Here is a 16,470-nt window from a genome sequence, read left to right on the forward strand (position 1 = left end):
AACCCATGGCACCCCAGGTCAGAAAGAAGGGGTCTGGATATAGTGTTACTGTTTCCTGCCCATCTACTTCTGAAGTGCAGGCTGGTATCACAGTCATCTGCCTCCTAACCACCTGTGCTCAAGTGCATGTTACAGCTTCGGGGTTCTCCTGGATGGACTCAGGAGCACATGACATCATCCAGGAGAAGACAAAGCAACAGCAGACTCTCCCAGTGCCTGAAGAAAGGTGTTTGTGCCCAAAAGCTTGCAAAGAACAATTTTTTCCATCTTTACTAGTTTATCTAGTAAAAAGAGCACATTTACCCAAAGAATAGTATCTACATGTGTCCTTAGACCAGCACAGCTACAACTAACACCCCTGTTACAGCTTTGTGATCCTTTGGCTGTCCAGGGCCATCAAGATGGTTTGACTAGTAATTCTTTTCTTGCATTGTTAGGTGGACCCATTCAGGCCTGTACTGACTGAGGCTGTTAATTAGCCAGTGTGAAATGAGCTGGCTACTTTATTTTCAATTCAGACTTAAAATCCCACCTCAAAGTTGGTAGTGATGGTTCCCACTCACCCTGGAGATGTTTTCTCCAGGGTTGCAGTTGAGGTAGTGTTAGCTGTCCTGTTCACTAAGGGATTTCCGTTTTCACCAATTTAAACCAGACGTTGTTTCAGAAGTACAGAGATCATATCAGCAAGGACTTTAGGTTTCAGCATTTCTTCCTGTCTGACACCTGAGAATAGTTGGGTTAATAATAACCTCTCTCTTTAGACTAGATTAGTAAACGGATACAAGCTCTTTCTGTGGCTCTGCAGTGTATCTTTCTTCACTTATCCTGCACTGTTTGTGTCCCACTCCTAAAATATCCAGTGTTGGTTGCTGGCCTTTTGACAAAGAGTATGTTGCTTCTTTTCATTATGCACTGTTCAAAAGCTGGACTTGTTTATTCTCATGCAAAGCAGTAATGTGTCTGTAGTTTATAGCAGATCGGTGGGATTCAGTCCTTTTAGCCTACATTATACCTATGAACACCTGTATGCCATGTAGACTGATGCTGCCAACCAACTGTATACATTGGGATTGGCGTGTTTGCCAGACTTTCACCAGGGTTTCTGAAGTCATATCACTGATGGATTTCATAACAGCTTCAGCTGGGGTTCAGTATCTACCAGATGGGGTGGGCTGAGCCAGATTTCACTTGCTATTAATAACATATTCAGTAATAGCTATGGTAATTGGAAGAGAGGCTGAGTGTTTGTAGAGAGAGGTTCTCAGGCTATAGAAAGGCTCTTTTTAGCTAATTTCCCCTAGGGCTGATGTGAGGTCTTAACACCAGACAGAGCAAGGTGCTCCTGAGTTTAACAATGGCTGTGACATTGGTTCCCTTTGTCAACTTGGGCAAGTTACTTAGCACTTAGGCACATGTGCAGTTTTTAGACTCCAAATCTGTAAGAGTGATTCAGTGACCACCTACCCTAGAGGTGCCTAAATTTATCCCATGCCTGCATTCTGGACAGAAAAAGGACTTGGGTATCTAGAGTTAGGCTTCAGCACATACCCAGAACCATGCTGCCCTGAATAGCCAGGAGCCCAGTGTGCTGCTAAGCTCACTTCCTAAGATCCTGAGAGACCTGATCCGTTTGGTATGGTCCGAACACACCAAACTCACACCAATGGCACTGAGTATCACAGGCCGGCTAGGCGCTGTGAGTGTATCAGCCGTGAGGCTGCTCTGTTCAGGATCGAGGAGGCGAGTCAGGGGTGAAGTAAAGGCAAATTGACTTATAGCTTAGCATACAACAGTTAACAGAAAGGTTAATGGAACAAACAGACAGTACAGTAATAAAGAGCTAATAGTGAATGATAACAACAGATAGAATGACAAAGAGTTCCCACATGGGGTTGGCAACTTATCGGCAGTCCCTCTATGCCAGGTGTGCGCCAAGTTGTTCCAGCAAAGTCAGGTGTCCCCAGTCAGCACTGTCTGAGGGGTCACCGGGAAGGTCCCTTGGTCAGGATCTGGTACTCACTCGCACTGGGAGTCTGGGGTCCAGGCATGGTACAGCGATGGTCCTTCTGTCCTGTCCTTCATGCTGGTCACCTGACATACGTGCTTCTTTATACCTTATCTTATGCTAATCTGTTGGCTTTAGAGCCACTCACAAACTTGCCCTCTAGCTGTTACCCTATGGGATCAAAAGGCGTTAGAAATTATCAGGAAAGGTTACCGCCCGAATTCGGGTTCACCCAATAAGCAAATTACACGTTACTTTGAGTTTTGAAATCAGCATTACCCACCTAAGCTCAACTCAGTTTTTTATTCCTGGATTCCTTGGAATTTGCTGATTATATTAGGTGGTCAGATCTTGTTATGGCTTGACCTTTAAAAAACCTGTTAGATCAGCTAATCTTGTAGCTCTGCTTATTTTTGGGGCTCAGTGGTCCCATGATCAGTGGAAACAGTTAGATTCAACACTTTGGTTAAATTGTGACAGCCAAATTCCACTTGCAGGTTGCAAACTGCAGACTTACAAGATTTGCATTAGTTAATCTTAATTTGTTAGACAATTACCAGATGCTTCCAAGAGCATATATTTTTTGATTTAACCCCTCTGGTTCTGGCTACCACAACTGAGCTGAGCATATCCCTGTGCTTAGTGGTTGCCATAGTTTAGCTGTAATCTGTCCCTCGCTCTAAGATGCCCTGTAGAAACCCCTAACTTCTCTCACTGAGGCAGATGGTAAAGTTAAGCTTCTTGAATCACCTCCTGGGGCCTAGATGTGAGTGTTGGACTCACCTAGAGTATCTTTCTGGATCTTGTCCTTGGGACCCAATTCTACATCTCTTTAGTGAATGGCAACATTCAACTCCCCAGCTTCAGTTTTCCCAGCAATAAAATTCAGTATCAGATAGAGCAGTGGTTCTCCAACATTTTTTTTTTCATGGACCACTTGAAAACTGCTGAGGGTCTCGGCGGACCACTTAATAAACTTTTTTGTTCTAGTGCAAGGAACTGGAAAGCAGCCCAGCTAGGCTTCCTCCCGCCCCGGCATGATCTAGCCCTGCGGATGGGAAGTCAGCCCAGCTGGGCTGATTTCCTATCCCCAGTGAAATATCGAAACAGTGTTGAAACAGCCTTTCTGTTTCGACGGAACGGAACAGCTGTTTCGACTCAAAATGAAATTCAAAACAGAACGCTGTTCCATGGAACGGTCGAAACTCAAAGCCATTTCGCGCTGCCCTAGTAGTCTCCCACATTTTCCACCAGTTTATGGAACAGCAAAGTCATGGCAGGCGAGGCTGGGTGGACTGTCCCATAGAGACAGATGGGTGGGCTGGCATGAGACCTAGCCCCGAGCGTGCCCCCTGTCACACAAGCAAAACTCCCAGTGGGATTTGGACAGTTGTAGCTGATTGAATTTCAACATAATGAAGAATTTCTTTCTGTTCCTTTTTCTTGTTACTGGTTACGGGTGAGTTTTATACAGTCTCAGTGTGCAACCTCTATTCCCCCTTGGTTTGTTTTATATGAAACCCCATTACTGCTGCCTATATTTATCTGGAACATTTTAAACAATTGTCCTTCCCCTTGGTATCTGCATGTGTTTAAAATTGTGGACAAATTGATGAGAGTCTTGAGGAGAGCAGCAGAGATAATTAGAGGTCTAGAAACCATAGTGTTTGAGGAAAGGTTTCAAGAACTGGAATTATTTAGTTTAGATTAGGTGGGATTTTATAATAACATTCAAATGTTAAAAGACCTGTGATAAAGAGGATGGTGATCAATTGTTCCTTCAGTCCACAGGGAACAGGAAGAGAAGCAGCAGGCTTGAATGGCAACAGGGAAGATTTAGGTTGGAAACTAGGAGGAACTTTCTAACTTTCAGTGCAGTTCAGAACAAAGTATGTAGACAGGAATTTTCATCTCTGGGAATTTTTAAATTCAGGTTAAACAAATATTTGTCTGCAATAGTTTAGACATGGACTAGCTTGTTATGAGCAGGGAATTAGTGTAGATGACATTTTGAGTCCCTTCTAGCCCCACCTTTCTGTGACTTTGTGTGACTCGCTCTATCCCCCTTCACCGCTGCAATTGCCATTCAACACAGCTATGGAGTCAGCATTTAGATAGGTTGCTTTTTGATTCTATTAACCAGAACACTTAGGAAAAGATACACAGATGATTGGGATATTCTATGGAGCCATAACTACAAGAAGCAGATTGGTTTTGGTCCACCAACAAGGGGTCCTGGGCGTCAGATGAGATCAATCTATAAGCAATTTGGACCCAAATCTTGGGTGGAGCAGAAGGCAGGATGCTGAGGGCATTGTAAGTCATGTGAGCCCCCTCAGGAGAGAGCAGAGGAACTTGGTAGAGAATAACTGAGCTTGATTACATGGGTGTTAAATTCAAGATATTTTCCCTATGTCCTTTGTAGAACTTCATTTTTCTCTTCACCAGCCATGGCACTGAAGTAGGAAAATTGATCCCTGTGGACCAAATTCTACTCTGGGATATCAGTGTGGCTTCCACAGGGATTAAATTTCAAGCTTGTCAGCTAACTGAACTGTTTTGTCCCAAATAGTAAAGGACAGGATATTTATGCTTTGGATTCACCAAGGCAGGGCTTATTTATTCAAAGCCAGACTATCTAATTAGTCAAGACCTATAAGAGAGAAGTTATCGAGTAATTTTGCTTTATAAGAAATAACATTGAGTTGGAGTTTTGCTGCTTTTTACATTCCGTGTTGCCATTTTGTCTGGAGAACGGAAGACCGCGGGGTGATGTGATAAGTCTTCAAATACCTGAAGTGTGATTATAGAGAGGATGAAGACAGATTTTTCTCGGTGGCTGTAGGGGACAGGACTAGCAGCAATGGCTTCAAAGTGCAGCAGAGGAAGTTTAGGCTGGTGTTTAGGAGGAACTTTCTGACGAGGAGGGTGGTCAAGCATTGGCACAGACCAGTGAGAGAAGTCGTGGAATCTCCATCCTTGGAAGTCGTCAACAGCAGGTTAGACAGACATTTGGCTGGGATGGTTTAGTCAGGGATGATCCTGCCCTGAGCAGGAAACTGAACTCGATGAGGTCCCTTCCAGCTCTAAGATCCTGTGATTTATACTTGAGCACTCTTAGTGCAGACTGGATGCAGAAGGCTGCCCCACTGGAACCACAGCCCGCTCTATCTACTTTCCCCTTATTTCACACAAGTGGCGCAAGGCAGTGGAGAATCAAGTCTGCTGATTTTCTTTTTTTTAATTATTTTTTTTTTATAGCCAGTAAGAACAACAGCTTTAAAAAAAAATTCAAAAGACAGTAATGACTGAACAGTACCTGGATCATGAGGTTGCTGAACTTTCTAAAGGGAAATATCTCCTCCTGTCTAATGCACTGTGTTCTTCTCTTTGCCATAAGGATCTGGGATGATAGCATCCTGGCTTCTGGCTTCAAAGGAAGGCATGCGACCTTGTTCTTCTGATGCTTCTGTCCTGATTGACTTACACAAATAGAGGCCCTGGCTATAGAGCAGTGTTCTTCCTTTTTTGTAGTGCACTGTGGGATTTGCCTCAGCAGATCATGAAATGGCATTCTGATATACATTCTTCATGGCTGTGCTCTCTTGTCACTATTTTGTCCCTCTGTCACGTATTAAATGACATGGGCAGCCAGGGTGGGTAGCAGTAGCATTTGTCCTCCAAGCGCAGTTCAGTGCACCAGACTTCTTCCCCTCAATAATTTTCATCTCTGTTTTGCCAAGAAGTGAACTTTGCCTAGACTCTGCTATGTGAGCAAGTCATGGTCTGTGCCATACACGTGTAATACAGACTAGTTAGCATTCACTGAGTTGTACTCGCTTCTACCTGGCTTCCGTTGTAAGAAATATGTCATTTGTTTTTTGACAGCTACCAGTTTCTTTTATTCCACCTTGATGTCCTCTGGTCTAGTTTCTTAGAAGTTATGGAGGGAAAGAGAAATCAGCCTAGACTACATGTGCCACAGAAAAGACCCTCCTCCATTGTGTGGCATGCCAGTTATGTACTTAAGTGAAGATAAAATGTTCATCAGTCCCGCTCAGGAACACAAAAGGAACAGTTGCTTAAGGAGACAGACGTAGGCAAGTATAACTTATCCCTCCTGCAAGGTATAATTTGTGACTATTCTGAACACTGCACCCATTGTAAAGTCATGAAACAACTGTTGAAGTTTTGAAAGAATATATGCTAATCTCTGGTGTAACAGCTGAGAATTTAAGGGGTGAAATATGTGGCTATGGCTGATTTTAAAAGCCAATAGTTCTCCTTTCATAGCATTGCTTTGCAAATCATGGGTGAAGGCACTTTTTATCGGCGTGCTCCCACCGCTACCACAAACAAAGTGTGAAGATAGGCAGGAAGTTTGATGTCGCCCCTAACAGGAAATCGGTGACTAGATGGTCCCTAGCCTCAGCGTGGAGTGGGCGGTCTTCCCCATCTAGCCTTTCTGACTCTTCAGATGACCTGGATGCAAACACTGGTATTGCTCCTGAGCTGCTTCCCCTGGCAGACAGTGGGACATGTCACTGTGCCAGCCTGCAGGCTGCCCAGGCTGACAGTGGGGAGTATCACGACAGAAAGGACAGTACCTGGGACCTCCAGTAGGTATAACCCCCCTGCACACACACGCATGCACACATGGCCCTTGCTAGGTTGATGTGGCTGTGTACAAGTCCTAGTTTACATTTACAAATAACAGCCATGATAAAGCTCCAGGCTTGCCTGGCACTGGGTACCTTGGCCTTCATCTCTGGTTGCAACTGAAGAAAAGCTGGTACGGCTCAGGGGCGGAGGTGTGTGTGCGTGCAGGTGCAGAGACATATTGAAATTTAAAACTTTATTAGTGAATATTAAAAAGCATGGGTATTTACATGGCTTTGTAAAGCTGGAAGAGAATATAGGACCCTGCACATGGCAGCTACATACCACATAGCTGGTGTGTGGACACAAACTAGAAGATGCAGCGAGTCATGCAGCCTGGGTTACATCTGTACATAGCCATGGCTCCCAGTGTCCCCATAACCAGGGCATTCACACTGGGATTGCCCAAGCAGGCTGTAAATCCATTCTGGGGTGGGATTAAGCACCACTTGTTTTAGGGATGACATATTCCATTTTCCTCCTTACAGCTCTCTATGTAGAAACTAGCCCAGTTGCTGTCTCTGCAGTGTGCCCCATGGCCGGAGATAGCATCCTCCGCTGGAACAAATGCATTCCTTTCCCCCTCAAAAGCAATCGGTGGCTTATAAGGGCAAGCTCCTTAATGAAAACAACAACTTCCCCATTGCCCTTACGTGCCCTTTACAAAACAGACAAATTCTTATCGAAGCCACTGAAAGGTAACTGCGCTTTCAAATACATTTTTAATTACATTTCTTCCTTGAGAGACTTCTTGATTTATTGTTGGTTCCACTGTTTGCAACCCAGCGCATGCGATACCGCCGCTACTTCACTTCATCAGCCGCTCGTCTCAGATTCTCGTTGTGATATTATTGCTGTACAACGGGGACCGGCATGTAGCAAGGAGAGTGGTCACGGGGAATCAGGACTCCGGGGTTCTTCCTCCCCCGGCAGCTGTCTCGCCGACTTGGTGCGTGACCACGGCAAACCTTATATTACATTCGATTCTCCTGTTCACCTAGTTGTGAAATGGGGAAATTACAAAGGTTAATTAGCTCATGTTTAAAGAAGCACATGGGGATGTTAAAAGCTATTTCCTGTCAGTGCTAAATATTGCAGGTTGATCTGAGCTCACTGGAGGAATGGCCCTGCACAGGTGTGCAGGACTGCTGTCATTTATTTTAGGAGGCAATTTTGCTATTTTGAAAATAACAGCGTTGAAAATAGGAAAATAATCAGGGGTGAATCACCAGAGCAAGGGGATGATTGGACATAGGTTGCATTTCCATAGGGTGGGAGCGCGGCTAAATGTTCTTTCCATTAGCCAGGCGTTTGCTGTTTGTGTCGGTCACTAACAGCAGGAGGAAGCCGAAAGGGAGGAACTGCTATTTGGTGACAATAAATAAATACATACATAGCCCTTTACATCCTTGTTATACTGCTTCCGTAGAACCTCATTTTCTTTCGGACACGTGTTTTGGACACCTTTAAACCAGGTATTTCTGAAACCATAACCGAGCACAAGAACTACATCTTAATAGACTGACCCGTGCGTGGTCCACTTCCTGTCTAGTCTGTAACTGCAGATCACTCTGGCAAACAGCACCGATTGCCTTCAGGGAAAGGTGATAATAGGAAACTTTGGGTATTTTTAGCAGCATCTTTACCAGCATCATAAGATTTAGACAGAGTCCAGCTAGCGCTTTGCAAACTGATCTGGCCCATTTCGACCACCTTGGTCACCAGCATTTGCTGCCCATAAGGATTTGGTGCTAAACCAGCTGCTGTTTTCTTATTCAACCCCATGTCTCCTTTCTCATGGGCTAAGGCTGTGAAAGCATTGCTTTCCCTTTTTGCAGAGTGATGGCATGTGAATGCTACTGTTGCCCAACATGGGCAGTCTTGATGAAGGCTTCTGTTACTTTTTCTGAACACATGTAAGGCAGCTCAGCAAGTGGGCAATAACAAAATATACACTAATTATTAGACCCACGCCAACATGAACGCACTATTATTACAGCTGAGAAGTCGAGCACTCGGCATCTATAGACTGCAGAGTTAAAGCCTGAAAGCTCAGCCTTTGCTCTGCCTTCTTATGCCTGCTCCTGACGATAATAGTTAATACTGAACATCTCCGCCTTGCAGCTGTTTTAAATCCAGAAAAGACTGTTTGATCTCTTAACCTGTCCGGTGTAACTGAACCCATAGTATGTCATCCTGTCACTCTTGTACTGAGCAATGTGTTTGCCTAAAATATATTATCCAGAAAGGTGCTCAGTCATGATTCAAAGAAGCATAAATGTACAGAATCCTATTCCATTGGTTAATCATCCCCACTGTTAAAATTTGTGTCTAATTTCTCATTTCAATTTGTCTGGCTGTAACTTTCAGTAATTAGTACCTGTCATGTCTTTCTCTGCTAGATTGAAAAAGGCCTCTAGGATCCTGTGTTTTCTTTCTATGAAAGCATTGCTATGCTGTAATGATGTCGATTCGCAGTCTTCTTAAACTAAACAGATCAAGCTCTTCAATATTCCTACAACGTCATTCTTTCCAGCCTTCAAATACTTTTTCTACCTTTTCTTTATGTTCTCTCCATTTTTTTTAGCATCATTTTTTACAATGTGGATACCATGTATAGAGGTAGTCTGCCCACTTTCCCCTATTTTCCCTATTGCATCCAAGCATTGCTGTAGCCTTTTTGCACCAGCATCACCCTGGGTGCACATGTTCGGTTGTTTGTTCTTTCTGACCCCTTAATATTTTTGGCATCATTGATGTCATGGATACAATTTCCCGGTCTCTATGCATGACCTACAGTCTAGGTTCCTAGACACATGACCATGTGTTTGATTGCATTAAAATTAATTTTGTTGGAATGGGTCCAGATCGCTCTGGATGGCTGCCCTGACTTCGGTGCTCTTTGCCGTTTTGACTTGAGTGAAATCAAGTCAAATTTGAATTTTCTGGGTTTAGTTGCTTGTCGGTTAGCCTGATGCAAAGATCTCATTGCACTGCGTGGACCTGCATGTTAATCAAAATGGTTCCATCAGGCTGGCTTAAACACTTCGTGAAAATCCACCTGTTGTATAGCATCTACAAATGACACACATCGAAGTGCACATAATCACAGAGAACTTTTTTGGGGGTGCAAACTCTGTCCTAGTTCAACTGCAGGTAGGTAATTTCAGTCTGACTGTTTCCAGCAATTTTAGTTGGGCACGATATTATTTATTTCTTGGTCTATCCTGCAGTGATGCTCTTCTGCCTGAGAACCGGATTCGTTTCAGTGGTAGGTGAAACGATCCCTGAATGTAGTTTGTATTTTACTTTAGTCTGGTCAAGCCCTGTTGGATCCTTTAAAGGTAAGATAGAGGGATTTTTCTGTTGTCCTGATCTTCCTTTTCTTCTCCCACAGTTTATGAGGTAGTGACTGTGACGGGAGATGTGCGGGGAGCAGGAACCGATGCTAATGTCTTTGTTACTCTCTTTGGAGAGTTAGGGATTACGCCGAAGACTCATCTCACCAGCAAGTGAGTACCAGAGAGAATTTAATAATCCTAAAGCTGAGCTGCATAATTATGTTGCCCTTTTGTTGAAATCATACACTGTTTCGCCAACAGATTCAGGTAGAACAGGGCCAAAGGCATGCAGGCGCTGTCAGGGAAATGCTGGTTTATGCTATGTGAATAGAGACCACCCTATTTATCAGGTGTACCGCACATTAGCCCCGCATCCTCCCAGAGTGCCACGCCGATCCCTTTCTTCTGCTCGATTTGCTGCTTTGCTTTCTGTTCCCTACTCTGTGCACCCTGCCCAAAATCCAGCTCTGCTTTCTGTTTCTTGTCCTGTGCTCCCTGCCTGATCTCCTGCTCCACCGTCCTGCCCTCTCTGCTGCTGTGTTGCACGTCCCTTCCCTGATCTGCGCCATGCTGCGCACCGAGGCTGCCCGAGGCACTCATGCCACAGGTTGGCCACCCCTATGATATATGAGATATTCCTGGCTCTAGTGCCCTACAAACCTTCGTTGCTTGCTATGTGTGAAGTTGTGCAGACCATGCGCTGTAAAACCCATGTGTACTCTCAGCTGTCACCATGCTCCTAAGAAATGAAAGTGCTCAACCAGTTGTACCCATTACCGAGCAGGTTTGGGCCCTGTCTGTGGGCAGTGCCTACAGCTCTTTCACATGCAGATCTGAACAGCCTCCCTTGGCTAGTAAGATATATGCCCTGGCCCTTTCACTACAGTATAAGAGTTGATGAAGTCAACATTAGGCTAAAGTTAGGCTTCTGGCTTTGTGTTTAGATACCTGAGCATCAGTGGCCTAATTTTCAGAGATGTTAATCCTGCCCCCACCCCCAAATGACCAAGGGTTTGAAGCACCTACAGTCATAAAAGGTCTATGCTTTGGGTGCAGGGATGACTGTAGGGTCTGGGCCAGCAATGACAGTGGCCACCATTTGTGGATCCAGGGCTAGTGCCATGGTCACCCACCACTAATTACACTACTGGGTACCCAGCACCCTTGGACACGGAGCCACTTTTATTTAGGAGTCTAAATATGGATAAAGGAGCTTAATTTTACCCACAAAAGTGAAAATATGTTGTCCTGCACATTTTAAAAATGATGGCCCCAAACATGTCTATACAGGCAGGAATGCAAATGCTGAACACCAGGCAAGTTATTTGAATGACACTTGTGACAACTGCAAACTTAGACTTAATGGTTCAGGAAAGTATGGGCCAGACCATCAATGGAGCCAGTTTCTATCAGCCGAGATTTTGGCCTTGTGTCAAAAGCGTTTCTAAAGATGGCTAGTTCTTCGTTTAAAAAATCTGCCTGTTTCTCTTTCTGAGGACCGGCACCAGACTGGGGAAGGCTGGGAGGCATTTTTGAGGAGGTACTAAGAAAAATCAAGGGATGCATCACAGGGCTTCAGATGCCACAACAGGCTGTTATCTTGCAGTAAAAAAGTATACACATTTTTCCTTATGGCACAGGAAGAAAAGAAAAAGCAGCTAACTTGTAACAACGACACTTTATTCTAAATATGTGCTGCTTCCCCTCAGCCTGCCTTGCATCTTAGTGGCTCTTTTTCTGAGAGGAGAAAGAAACCTAGTGTTAGAGAAAATCCAGTGATAGCCTATTGATTTTGAAAATATCTTTGATTGATTTGCATAAGAAAAGAAGGCCGGGCTTGAAAGATGTGTGTTGCCAATGTTGGCCTGTGCATTACAGAACTGCTAGGCAGATTCTTGGTTTTCCACATGCAGATGCACATGGTGTCACAGGCAAAATTGCTCCCAACAACGCAGAGACTATTTATAAAATAAAATAAAAAAATAAAGAAACCATCCTACTACTAGCAGTGGTTATTTGCATTGCTGAATCTCTCCAATTTGACATTAAAGCTCCATTTCTTCTGGATGTTGAACAAGTGTTACAGGCACTATCTTGGGCGTTTATACACGTGCTTTGGGAGTGGGTGGGGGCACTTTAATTAGAGCAGCTCTAATTAAAGCGCCCAGGACGTCTCATGTATCAGCATCCCTGTGCTTAAAAATGGTGGTAGGGTTACTTTAACTAAAGCTCATTTGACGAGCTTTAGTTAAAGCACCCCTGTCACCATTTTTAAGCGCGGGGTTACTGATACACAAGACGCTGGAGTCTGCTGGAGTGTAGTACTTATCACGCTCCAGCAAACTGGATTAATCGAGCCTGCTCTGTTGCACTGGAATTACAGTGCATCGGAGCAGCTTTGCTGCTCTTGTATAGGCGCCCCTTAATTAAAGCCAGGGACCGAACGGGGCCTCGCCAAGCTAGAAGCAAGAGCTGCTACAGCTTGAGCTAAAGAACCGCGGTTCTTGAAGTGGAGCTGTAACAGATCCGTCTCCTTCACCGAGCGGGGGACCAGCAAGCAACACAGGAGTGTAGTGAGTAACAGACCTGTCTCTGAAGAGCTCATACTCTATAAAGAGGTCAAATAAATGGCAGGGGGAAAAAAAAGGAAGCACAGGCCACGTCTACATGAGATGCTGACTGCGCTGTATGTAGCTCATTACTACTGCGCAGTAGCGTTGCATGGCACGAAGCGTGATGTGATGCTATTGCACAGTAGTAATGAGCTACTGCGGTCAGCATCGCCAAAAAGCCGTTCGGCGAAGCTGCTGTGCAGTGACTCTGGTTACCGCACGGTCATTTAGTACTTGTGTATAAAAGTACTAGATGACTGTGCAGTCAGCGTCTCATGTAGACGCGGCCACAGAGGCATAAACCGACTTGTCCAAGGTGATACAGCCCCAGGAACGGAGTCCAGACCTTCTGTCCTCCAGGCTAGAGCAAGGTCTTGGTAGAAAACAATACTAGTTCCCCCTCACCTCTGGAGTCTGCCAGCGCCTCCATCTCTTGTTGTGCTTGTGGTGTTTAAATGTTATTGAAAATGTGCTTCAGAAGATATTAACCCTCTGTTAATGTCATGCGGTAACTTCACATTTTCTCCGTTTCTACAGCACCGACAGGAGGTACCTGCAACTATTTTAAATTTTACCCTCAAAAGAGCTTCTCTTCCCAGTGAAGCAACTCAAACATGAGACTCTGTAAAGAAAATGATATGGGAATGGTAAAGAAAATACATGAAATTTCAGACCTGTTTGCCATATTGGATATTCTAAAATCAGAGCTGGCCCCGAGATTTTTAGTATTGCAACCATCATCACCGACAGCGGTGAGAACTTGCTGCTTATGCATTTATATCAGACAAAACAAACCAACCCCCCCAATTATGTAGCACTTTTATCCATAGACCTCAAAGTACTTCACTCATTAGGGATCATCTCCCCAGTTTACACACAGGGAAACTGAGGCACAGGGTAGCAATGTGACTTTTTCCCAAGATCACACGGCAGATCAGTAGTAGTTCTGGAAACATAACTCATGTCTCTCTATTCCAATCTAAAGCTTTGGCCATTAAGTGCCACCGCTTTAACAGAGCTTCACTCCTATCTGCCTATAATAACTACAAGGCCATTAAAGGCTTTTCATTTTGGTGGTTTTTAGTTGTGGTCAGCATTTAGGTGAAAAAGTCCTTGAGAGGCACCAGAGTGCTGCCCTGCCGGTGACCTTAGCAAGAATAACGCCCCCCTCTTTTTTTAAATGCTGCATCCCCTTTTGAGATGAAATCAGGATATCCTGGTGACTGTTTGTGGCTATTTGTTAATCAGCTGTGATCATAGCTGATTTACAAGTTGCATAGTCCTCTTTGTGGATGCTCTTGTTAATTATTTTTTCCTTCCAGCCACATGAGCACTGTTTCTTGGAAAAAAACCCAAAAACACAATAGCTTATCACAGCAACAGAAGAAACGTATACAAGCATTTTACTGGTTGCTGTTTTCAGCCTTGTCCTCACTATTGAGGAAAGCAGAGGGTTAAAGGGACTTGGAAAGGGAATGCGAATCATAGCAAGCAAGTGCCTCGTGCAATTGGAGGTTTTTAAACTCTGGCCTCCTGAGAGTTGACCATTTCTATCCAGACAATTTTCTACTCATAGTTTCTGAAGCATCAGCTAAAATTTCAGCATCTGTAAGCAAATGCTTACTGCACAGTGGGTAGTTTATCAAACAAATACAAGAGAACGCTATTCAGGACACAGGTTATTGTCCTGTTGTTTAATTGACTGATCTTTTCTTCCCCCCCTAACTATGACGCCAACCAGAGAATACGTGGCCTGTCTCCAAATGTGTTATGCCGCTTTGTGAATATGGCAAAAGGATGGAATCTCATGCATCTTCCAACTAAATGTGTATATAGAGTTCACCAGTGAAATGACTGCAAATGCATGACATTTTATAGGTATTTGCTTCATGGCATATGATAAGAAGATAAAATACCATGCATTTCCTAAAGAAGGTACTACCATTTCAGCTTCTGTTTAGAACAGGTGGTTTTTTTTCTCCTTTTGTGATTGTGTGCTGGTAGTGAAATACATGACATTTCAGAACTTTTTGTCATGTAAAATTATGACAAGGCATGACAAGCTGATGAAATAACATGTGTTTTTAACATTTGCCTGGCAGTAAGGCAATTGTAAAAACACACATGAATTTTCATACTGTCTTGTCATAAGAAACATGCATTCTGGAAACTGAAGCCTGCCAAGTCTAGTGAAAGGGATCTCTTATTTAACCCAGGGATAATCAAGCAGCATCTGCTGTCCTCCATGCATTGGGCTGACTTCTCCTTTGTCTTTTCTGCCAGCCCAAAGCATTAGTCAACCTGGTGGATCTGGGCATTGGGGAAGGCCACCGGCGTATGCAGAATTTTAGGCAGCTTGGACTCAATATAACAGCTCTGAGACCAACAGCCCAAAGCTTCAGCATAAAATAAGCTGTCGCTGGAGTTATGGCAGAACAGTGGTAGGTACCTGAAAGGAGGCTGGAGCACCCATAGCCACCTGGCCGTTCCCAAATGCAAGGACGCTCACAAGGCCACCCATTGAGGAACTGTATGTGTGGCATAGCCAAGGAGTAAGACAAGAGTTATGTTTCTGTGGCTTCCAGACCTGGTTTGCCCACTGGGTCTGCCTGCACAGCTACGGATTCCCAAGGCATTTCTGCGCTGCTGTGAAGTACGCCCTGCTCGCTCAACACATTTCCAGAAGCGAGTGTAGTTGCTGGAGGGCAGCCTTGAGCATACAGCTGGCAGCACTGCAAGGTGCTCCTCTGCCCAAGGTGCCCATTGCCTCCTCTGGTACGGGGCAACAGGAGCGTGTGGGCAGGCCCTACCTCATCATGGCACTTGCCAGAGGCAATATAACATTAGCAGGCCCTCTCCATTGCCTCACAGAAAATCATGGGTTGCTCCTGCCTTTGAGGCCTCTTATGTCTATCTTGCAGATATTGGCCTTGTCCCCAGGGAAGATCTCTGCACCGTGGGTAGATTTGTAAAGGTCCCCCTGAAATTTGAGTCTCAGGTCCTTTTGCTCATGATGTCCTGCTTAGTGGCTTGTACTGCTCATGAACTAAGGTCGATGGGATGGGGTAAATAAAAGAGATGGTTTAACTTGTTGGAAATGCTGTTCTCACTAAAACATTCAACTAGCAATTTTGCCCTTGTTCATAAGATAAACTAATCTGCTTCTCAATGTCAGTCTTATGCAGTCCTGTTTAAGTCAAGCAGAATATCCATCTGTTTCCCCCCCCCCCTAAAAAAATTGGGTTAGCAGTTATTACAACTTAAAAGAAAGCCTTGATAAGTGGTAGTATGGAGTTTGAAGGATTATGCTCTAGACTGATTTTTTTTTTAACATGTTGGGGGTTTTTTTTGTTTTGTTTTGTTTTTCTTTAAATCACCAACCTCTTCTACCTGGTCTTGAATTAGTTTCACAAGGTTTTTCCTCATTCATAATTCAGCTAAACAGAGATCAGTTCAGGAACAGCTACATGTTGGGACAGATCTTCAGCTGATAAAAATCACGGTTGCTCTACAGAAGTTTGTAGGGCTGTGCTGAATTACATTAGCAGAAGAGTCTGAGTTGCCGTCAGCAGGAGTCTATCGGCTAAAGACTTCAAAAGGATCAGGATTTCATTATCATTTTTATTGAGTGACTCTTAAGATAGATAAAGAAATTACAGGGAAAATAGGATTGTTAACTTCAGCAAATATAGTAATCTAGATTGTAAGAAAAAAATCTTTATTATAAGAAAAAAACAAGCTATTTGACATGCTCAGTGGAATGGTTGGATATGGAGAGCCATGGAAGAAGAAGAGTTTTCCAGACTTAGGAGGCCCAGAAACAGTGGTGCAAACAAAGGGCTTTCCACAATGC

General features: G+C 44.1%; 1 protein-coding gene across 1 annotated transcript in view; it reads left to right on the forward strand.

The window, feature by feature from the left end:
• Positions 1 to 16,470, forward strand: part of LOXHD1 (lipoxygenase homology PLAT domains 1) — a 218,785-nt gene that overhangs the window by 14,154 nt on the left and 188,161 nt on the right. Inside the window, exon 2 of the mRNA XM_019496142.2 lies at positions 10,062 to 10,176. Coding sequence (XP_019351687.2) covers positions 10,062 to 10,176 — 115 coding nt within the window. The remainder of the gene's footprint in view (positions 1 to 10,061; positions 10,177 to 16,470) is intronic.

The sequence above is a fragment of the Alligator mississippiensis genome, chromosome 3, assembly GCF_030867095.1.
Source record: "Alligator mississippiensis isolate rAllMis1 chromosome 3, rAllMis1, whole genome shotgun sequence".
In the NCBI taxonomy this organism is placed as follows: domain Eukaryota; kingdom Metazoa; phylum Chordata; order Crocodylia; family Alligatoridae; genus Alligator; species Alligator mississippiensis.